The 9,736-nt window shown below is 27.1% G+C and overlaps 1 protein-coding gene across 1 annotated transcript in view; it reads left to right on the plus strand.

The window, feature by feature from the left end:
• Positions 1 to 5,847: 5,847 nt before the first annotated feature.
• LOC100801076 (sugar transporter ERD6-like 6) overlaps positions 5,848 to 9,736 on the plus strand; it is an 11,365-nt gene continuing 7,476 nt past the window's right edge. Inside the window, exons 1-7 of the mRNA XM_003548839.4 lie at positions 5,848 to 5,997; positions 6,135 to 6,197; positions 6,287 to 6,376; positions 7,060 to 7,119; positions 7,229 to 7,294; positions 8,858 to 8,923; positions 9,056 to 9,131. Of these exons, the coding sequence (XP_003548887.1) occupies positions 5,848 to 5,997; positions 6,135 to 6,197; positions 6,287 to 6,376; positions 7,060 to 7,119; positions 7,229 to 7,294; positions 8,858 to 8,923; positions 9,056 to 9,131 (571 nt within the window). The remainder of the gene's footprint in view (positions 5,998 to 6,134; positions 6,198 to 6,286; positions 6,377 to 7,059; positions 7,120 to 7,228; positions 7,295 to 8,857; positions 8,924 to 9,055; positions 9,132 to 9,736) is intronic.

Raw genomic sequence — 9,736 nt, forward strand, 5'->3', positions numbered from 1 at the left:
CAAGCTATTGGTACAAAGACAATAAAACAAATATAGTAGCAAAAAAATGAGAAAGATAAAGAACAAAAAACTTCTAGTCATAGTGTAGCTGTTAAAGTCGAGTTTATTTCTATTACGAATTGTATTCTGTCATGGCATAGGGAAGAAGAAACTACTAGTGACATCTATTGTAAACGTGGTCACCAAGTAAACCAGTGACTTGGTTACTCACCTTGATGACTTGAATTATTGCATAATATTCTGGTTGCTTTCCTGGTTTTGGCTGATTCTCTTATTGTCGGGTAATCAAATTAAGAAATAAAATGATTATGGTGTTCAACAATAAAGCAACATCAATCAGAAGTATGTTATTGTGAAACAATGATGTGGAAATGCAGAGGTGCAAACTATAGGTTCTAGCTGGTTGGCTAAATTTTGATTAATGAATTCGTTTAGAAGGATAAAATCCCCTTGAAGCTTATATGTGTTTCAAACCAGTTGAAACATTGCTATAAGAAAATGAATTTCTCAAGGAGAAATTTTATTTAAAAAAGTATTTTTCTTTTTTATTAATAAAAATGCCACTTTTCCTTTCATTTGTATTTAAAATATGAAATAAGAATAAGATAAGTTGTCAAAATTTGGCTTTATAGTTTATAACGATAAAATTTTGACCCAATTTTAGCAATGTCTTACAAAATTATGAAATATTAAAGCAAACTGCATTTTCAGCAAACAGAAGCGTTTAGTCATTGATCCTCCACAATTCACAAGGCCATTTCATTCGTTCACTTCACTGCTCACATCGTACCAAACAAACACAACGCCACATACCCTTCTGTGTCATCGTCGTTGCCTTGGGTCCCATCCAATTCGGCTTCTTGGTAACAAAATAATCATTCATTTTAGCATACTTTAGAATTTATTATTTACTTTTATCCACAATTCTCGTATTATCATTGTCTCATCCTGCATTCAGCTTTTCTCTTTCTCTTTAGCTTGGAGGCAACAACGTGAGTCTTATTCCCTCTACATAGATCCCATGATATCTTTGCCATGGTCGACGACTAAGTTTTTTAAGGATATTATTTATTATAAGACGTCTCTTAACAATTTTCATAAATAATCTTCTTCCTCCCTTTCTTCTCTTAATTATTCTCAGTCTAAAAACTATACAATCTACTTTCTTTACTATGTTTTAAGTGATTTTTTTGGTGTCATACTAATATTTATCCATATACAATTATTTTTATATCATATTCTTGGTTGTGTGTATGCACATCAATATTAACATTCTCAATCACGCTATATTTTTTTCCTTGTTCTTTTAAAATCTAACATTAATTGTCATTATAATATAGTTAGATGTATTACAATATAATAAAAAATTTGTTTTTGAACTTGATAAGTTGTTTGTAATCACAAATAATGTTTTTTATGCCGATAAAATATAACAATATTTTTTTTTCCTTTCTTCATTTTGACCTTCCAACTTGTATTCCACGTGTAACATGTTTATTAATTTTTTCTCATCATTTTATGATATGGATCTCAAATATTTGAAGTTAGAAACATGTAATATAACCACTTCTCCTATTTTTACTTTCAAGTCATTTTCCTCTTTTTTTTAAAAAAAAAATTAAAATTACAATGCATATATTGTGTCTCACCTATACTCAATCGAAAATCCTTTGGTTTTTTTATTATTAGAAATTCAAAGTATATTTCCAAAGCTCAAGTTTAGAGCTAACCTTTTCCTTTAATTCTTAATTAAAATTGTATCATCTCCAACAACATGCAATCAATCTTTTCTAAATACCTAGTAAGCACATTCTAGACTAAATTAAAAAAGGACTCAATGCTGAACCCTGATATGTAATTTTATCAACCAAGCTTATTATATCTATGTGAAGCTTTAAAATATTCTTTTATTATTTGTCTTGAACATTTTCATCTTTTGTAATACTCTTCGGAATCCTCATACACATTTCTTTACCTAGAGGAATTGGAAAAAAAAAGAGAAGAAAACGCTTGGTTGATTTTTTTTAATTATTCTTTATTTATTTATTTTGCAGACGGGGTATTCTTCTCCGACACAAAGGGCTATAGTTCGCGATCTAAAGCTCTCGGTTTCGGAATTCGGAGGTGTTGCTATATATATAGTATATACATCTCTTTGGTTTATTATTCTTCGTGGTTTAAGGTTTTGGTCATTATTATATTGGTTTCGTTGCAGTTCTCCTTGTTTGGATCGAAATTGGCGACCTTGTTTGGATCGAAAGCAGAGAAGCAAGGTCCTTTGGATCATTGTCGAATGTGGGTGCAAAATGATGGGGGCTATAGTTAGGAAATTGACTTTTCTATGTTTCTTTTCAAGGTGTATCCTATTGTCCCTTCAAAATGATATAGTTTTGAGAATTGTGTTAATATTTAACTTAAAAGAGAGACAACAGAAAAGTTAAATCTGTATAGTTAGTAGTTAGATAGTTGAATAAATCAAGCACAAAGGGGTATTTTATTTATGATATATATTATTTTAGTTTTTGAAAGTATTTGGTATGGTCACATTAGTCTAATTTTTTTTAAAAAATGTAACTTAAATGATAATAATTAAAATGTGTTTAGAGATTAAATGGTTGTAAAAATTAAGTTTAAATATTTTGATAAAAAGTTGGAAATTTCAAAAATCTATTTTAAATTTTCTTAATTTTAGAAATTAATGTGACAATGGCTATACTTTCAGGGACTATAGTAGTTTATTTATTTATAATATTATTTCTATTCATTTTAATGAATTAAATAATTATTTCTTATATATAAGATTGAAAGTAGGATTTGTTTTAAAGTCAGCCTTTTAAAGGAAAATCAATGAATGTGACCACTGATGAGTGGTTTTTCACATGTTTTTGAATGTTGTAGTCGTCGATGATTGCTTCGATTCCAAATAGGCTTGCTATTTCTTTGGCCAAAGTAAGTATGCGAGGTTTAGTTTTAATACTGTGGCTGGCTGTTTTTAAATGTGTAAATGTAAATCAGTGATGTGTTGGACTCGTTTTTGTTTATGGGGAGAGTGTTGGAAGGTTTTGGCGTTGGGATTATCTCTTATGTGATAAACTTGATCGGCTTTCTTATTTTTTTTAATTGGTTGGCCTATTAGTAAGAATGTTGTGTACTGATTCTTTTGCTCTGTTCAGGTGCCTGTTTATATAGTTTATATTTATTATTATTTTTTATTCAGCTGTCTGTCACAATTGGCATTATGTTAGCCTATCTGTTGGGCCTTTTGGTCAATGGTAACGAAATCATTTATTTTTACAAATTTTGTAAAAAAAAAAAAACGTACTTCACTAAACAAAATAAGGAATTATATTTAAAATGCTATTAAACATTTTTATTAAAATTAAAATATATGTTATCTTTAACTTAGAAAAATTAATGATAAATATATTTATATCGTATATTTGTACTAAATAAAAGAAAAATTAGCATGAGTTATGGATAAATAAATAGTTATTTTTAAATTCTATTGGGTCAATTATCGAACATTTCTTTTTTAAAGTATGGAAATGAATGTGTTTGATTATAGTTTTTAAAGTTTTCTTTTCAAATTGAGAAATGATGGTAACATATTTTTTAACATTTTCTTATTATCAACTAAAATTTATAATTCATTTAAAAAAGACATAGCAATTAGATTTATTTAGAATAATATTTTGAATATGATTATGAAAAAATTATAATATATTAAAAATCAACTAATAGAGATAATTTTTTATGGTAATAAATTATGTATCACAAATTGTTAATTTTTGTAATGTTGATGTAAGTCATTAAGTCGGAAATGTATTACTATTTCATAGGTTATACAATTCACTTTCTATATGTCTGAAGATTCTAGAAATATTTATACAAAAGACTATTATTTTGTTTAAAAAAATTGTTGTGATCATTATTTTCTTAATAGATATTTGAAGTAATAAAAAATAGTCTTAATTTTTGTACCATGTTAAAAAAAGTGAAAACAAATAGTGTAAGTTTGTTTTAATGCTGTATTTAAACGTGTGAAATACAACAAAAAATATATTAAAAATAAATTCTCAAATTATGTTATTAAAAAATTAATTAAACAATGGACACAGCCAACAATGGTTAAACATTAGAGAAGGGAATGCACGAGTAAATGATGCGGGTGGATATAGCTAATTCTTATCTTTCTAAATGCAGTACCCAAAATGATAGAAGTGCAAAGCCCATATAGAACCACAACAAAAATCCAAGTTCTAAAAATATCTAAATTTGACTATAAATGTTTAAGGTGTCACATATTAAGAAACCTTTCTCCTATCAATGACTCCAACCTTTTCCCTGTCCATTGATTTTCATTTCAGTTAAAACGGGCTACACAAAGGGTCGATCAACCACCGTAAAGTTTTTCATACCTTTTTAATTTATGTATATAGGTTTGTATGGCTTATTGTTTTGTATAATTAAAAAAATTGCATAAGTATTTGTCTTTATATTTTTTCTTATATTGTATTAGTATAGTTTTATTATGAACAAAATTTAGCTATGTTCAATTATTTATTGTTATTAGATATTCATTCGAGTTGCTTTTATTAACTTTATATATGGATTCCCTTTGCTAAACAAGGCACAAACCAGTGTAGAATACATGATTGAAAGAATGAAATGCACGGTTATAGGTAATTGTTTTTTGAACTTCAAAAGACAATCTATTCGTGTTGTTTTACTAGGATACCTTATTCTAGACAACTAATTGAGTCTATGGAAGAATTATGATAGTGTAAAGAATAGAACATATACTTCAGATAGTATAAATAAATTATATTGGTTCATTAAATCAAATTATTTTTATATGTTTAATCTTTTTTGTTTTATTTTGGTTATTCCTCCAGAATAACATTATTAAGGCTTTTTGTGTTGGACCACATACACTTCAAGTAATCATAGATAGGAATAAAGTAACAAAATATAGATTTTGAATTTTTCTTTATTTTAATCAGTTTTATATTATAAATTTATTGCTGACTTATTCTTATTTTATAAATAACTTAAGAGATTATTGAAATTCCATATTCCTATCTGGATGAAGTTAAGGCTTTGGTGAGATTCAACACCATTGGATTTGAAAATGATGAGTTAATTTTTCATGAGGTTGATGTTGAAAATGTTGAATTCATAAAAAGAGCTATTCCATAATCCATAATTAAGTGTCTTACTTTAATCAAGGTTATTTCCTTTGATATAAAACGCAAATTAAAATCTTTAGTCCTTATTATAGGAAAATAATTTTGAAATCTCAATCTTTAATTTTGATTTGTTCTCTAAGTTTTCTTATTTACAGATTAATACACTTTTTCTAATAATACCAAAGTATAACAGTTGTTCAGTTACTCTCATTATTAGAATATCATAATAATTATTGTTATTGATATATGAGGTGACACTTATCAAAGTTTTGGAATTTAAATTTATTTTAATGTTATATTTTAAAGACTGATATTTTGATAATTATAGAATATTTAATCATGTTTTAAAGTCGTTTAAATTTAGGCAAATCAGGGTTAGGACAACTAGTTCAACCAATCCCTACCACATGGCATGATCTCAATCCGCGCGTTAATAAGAACGATACATTTGGTCGCCACATTTCTCTCATGTCCAAATGACACGGACAATTCTAAATGACCTTGTAAGATATAACATGTAGTTCCACTTACAAGCTTCTCAGATCTTATTCCTTTTGAATTTTTACAATCTTGTACAAAAATTTTAAAATCAAATTACTGTGTTTTCTAACAAAACCTTAGAAATTTGAACTTATCTAAGAAATTTGAGTACAACACTATGCCTTTGGGGGAAGACTACGAGGATGCTAGGAACCTTAGGAAGCCTTTCGTGATCAACAACAACAACAACGTTGGTTATAGTGGGAATCTCTTTGTTGTGCTATGTGTCCTCATCGTGGCTTTGGGTCCGATCCAATTCGGTTTCACGGTGTTTATTTACATTATACATCTACAATTTCACAATTTCCCTTAACTTCATACCCCTTTTTTTTTATACTTTGATTATTAATCAATTACCTTTTTTTGTTCCTCTTTGCCCATGCTAATTATATATTGTTTATACAGTGTGGCTATTCTTCTCCAACACAAGCTGATATGATTCGAGATCTTAATCTCTCAATTTCAAGGGTATTTATATTAGATTTGATGAGTGGCTTTCAATCATCAAGATTTTTTAAAATCAGATTACTAATTTATTGAATCTATTATTGAGACAGTTTTCACTCTTTGGATCTTTATCCAACGTTGGTGCAATGGTAGGAGCAACAGTCAGTGGTCAACTAGCTGAATACTTTGGACGTAAAGGGGTATTATACTATTACCAATATGTTTTCTTTGTTTTGTTTTGTTGTGGTGCGTGTCTCTGTGTATTATTCCAATTTTAAAGGTTTTCATCCCCTCATGTGACATTTTTGAGTTGTTAAATCTCCTAGAACAGATAGGTACTTTAAGCAATAAAAAAGACATAAAAATTTTATGGTGGAGATTTTTTCACTGGAAAAAATTGAAAGTAAAAATTTCAATTGAGAAAGTTCATTCTTCCCAATTTTAAAAATTTATAATTTTCTTGTCTTCTCCGTAAACTTTAGCTCAATATATTGGTTACAAAGACACTTTATTTTTGTAACTAGCTATAAAACATTAATTAACTAAATTTCATTCAATATATTCTCTTTTCAAGTTAGGCAAGATCAATTAAAATGATGTGGTATAATTGATAAATGATTATGTTTTTTAAATATGCAACTAAGAATTTGATCCCCAAGTCTCTATATATAAAAATAACATCTGTTGAGAGCTAAGAGCTGTACTCCTTAAATGATTTTCAATATTTTCAAGGATTAATTCTTAACTCTTAGGCAAGAGATAGGTTTACACAAAAGTTAAGTGAAAGGAAATGTAATCACCTTTAGACTAGGAAAAATTCATTAATATAAAAAAATGGAATTTTAATTTTTGGACTTTATTATTTTGGCATGTTGAATTGCAGTCATTAATAGTCGCAGCAATTCCAAATATATTCGGATGGCTCGCCATTTCTATAGCGAAAGTAAGTATAAACATATTTAGTTTGTTACCAGGAATTAATAATGTTGTCGTACAAGTTTCTTAATTACTTCCTAATGACATGTTAATTACATTCTTTACTCCTTTTCTAGGACACATCGCTTCTGTTTATGGGAAGATTGTTGGAAGGTTTTGGCGTGGGAATAATCTCTTATGTGGTAATCCTGACTTCCTAATTGCTTTTTATTTATTCCTTGATTAATTATAAATATAGGAATAGGCATGGAGTTAAGATATTGGCTAGTTTGTGTTGGAGCTAGTGTTAATTAAGGTTATATGAAGTTACGTGCAAAGGGATTGAAATATAAAATGTAGGTAATGAGATTACCTACTAAGTTTTAAAGTCAGCTCCATAAAGCATTAATACTTCAATTTGTATTACGTATTTGATATTGATACTCTTGGATAGTCTCCAAATATGTATCATTAATGTATTCAAACTTATGAAGTACTCATAATTTAATTTACTTCACGTATTTAACATAAATACCTTTGAATACTTTATCGATAGGAACTATTGAACTATCCAAACTTTTAAAACATTTTATGAAAATCTAATACAATTAGATGAAACAAAAATATGTATAACGTAGAAACATAGAAACATTGTCTCTTGATGAATAAAAATGATAATTATTCTTTTTATGAATGATTTCAAGAATAGAATGAGATTGATGGTACTGTATTTATATATAAATAATAGAAAGTAATTTATTATAACAATGATTTATTTATTAATTTTTTTCCTGTCCAACAAGTATTTTTTTATTTGAATTTACGAAACCTTAAAAAAATTGTTTTTACAAAAATTACAATTATATATTCCCTCTTCTTTTTAATTTTTATATATTTTGAGTATAAAGACACAATATCATTAACTTTCTGCACTTTCCATTTTTAATGTGTGGACTAAATTACACTTAATGAATCTCAAACACACTTTTTCTCAAAATGTTATTTTGGAATCGATATTCTATAATACATTTTATAATCTAGAATGAATATTCTCAAACATGCACATTTCGAAATGAGTATTTGAAAGAAAAAAAATCCAAAACACTTTTTTAGAATATTTCAGAATATGTTTCGGTATTTACAAGTTTATTATAGACTATGAAATACCCATTTCATAATACACTACTGAATTTAGAATGTGTTTTAGAATACCTATTTAAGAAGTCAAAAAATAAAAAAATTTGTATTATAGAATAAATATTCTGTAATATGTTTTTAGATTTACAAGTATATATATATATATATATATATATATATATGTTCATTCGAGTTGTGACTTTCATATGATTTTCAAGATTTTTTTTGTAAAATTTAAATAAAAAGAAAAAAAATATGATTTTGACCTTAATTTTGTTGGATCATAATATACAATATTATTTGAATGATAAAATTAGGATTTTGATTTTCAATTAATTAACACCCATTTTTCCTCACATTCCTTTCATAATTGCTTTCCTTTTATTTATATCTTCTTTTATTCATCAATTCACATATCACATCTTATTCTTTTTTTTTCTTTTCTCTTCTTTTGTTCATGTGAAAAGAAAAAAAACTTATCAGAAACTATTTTGACTTTTGAGAATATATATTTTGGAAAGGTAGAAATCGTATAGTAATATAAAAATGTTTTACGTACACCTCATGCAGGTTGTCACTTTCTCATGAAACCACCAGGTAATTAATTAATTACTTTGTTTTTTTGTTAGGTACCTGTTTATATAGCAGAGGTATCACCTCGAACCATGAGAGGTAGTCTTGGATCCGTGAACCAGGTTAGATACGGAGCCTTATATGTGTTATTAGATTTTACTCTCTAGTTAGTTAATTATTGATGCATGTGTTATTAGATTTTACTCTCTAGTTAATTAATTATTGATACATATATTTATGTTCTTTTCTTGTAGCTTTCAGTTACCATTGGAATCATGTTGGCTTACCTGTTGGGCCTTTTTGTCAACTGGAGAATTCTAGCAATGTTAGGTGAAATTTTAACTTAATATATCTATTGCAAAATGAGTAATGTTATTTATTCAATAATTTCAAGTTCAAAAGGATATAAAAAAGATAAAAATAAAATAAAAATGTGATAAAATAATATGATAAAAGAAATACCAAAAAATTAAATACATTAAAAATTTTGTAAAAAATATCTTTATCTATTAAGCGTTCTCCTTTAATTGAGCGTTCTCGTCAACCAGAAAATGTTAGTACTATTAGGTTAATTTTTAAGCGTATTTATCAAATTTGAAATGGGTCATGTTTTTTATATAGTAGTTTTTTTAATAATAATTTAAATTGGAGGGGGGAGCTTGCTTTTTCATCTTGTGATTCTGATTGGATTAATGATATTTTCAACTCAAATCCAATCCATCGTAAACCATGATGCATTGGCTTCCTCAACCTCTGTTTTTTTATTATTGCAATATGGTTTAACTTTAAAAAGAAGAGGGAGATCATCGAGTGATGTGATTGAAAGAAACAACTAAAACAAAGTGTATAAAATTAGTAAAAGCTTAGCAATGAATAATATTATTCTTACAAAAATAAAGTATTTTATGTACCAATATGCCTAGGTAAACTTGAAA

This window comes from Glycine max, chromosome 16 (genome assembly GCF_000004515.6).
Source record: "Glycine max cultivar Williams 82 chromosome 16, Glycine_max_v4.0, whole genome shotgun sequence".
Classification (NCBI taxonomy): Eukaryota; Viridiplantae; Streptophyta; class Magnoliopsida; order Fabales; family Fabaceae; genus Glycine; species Glycine max.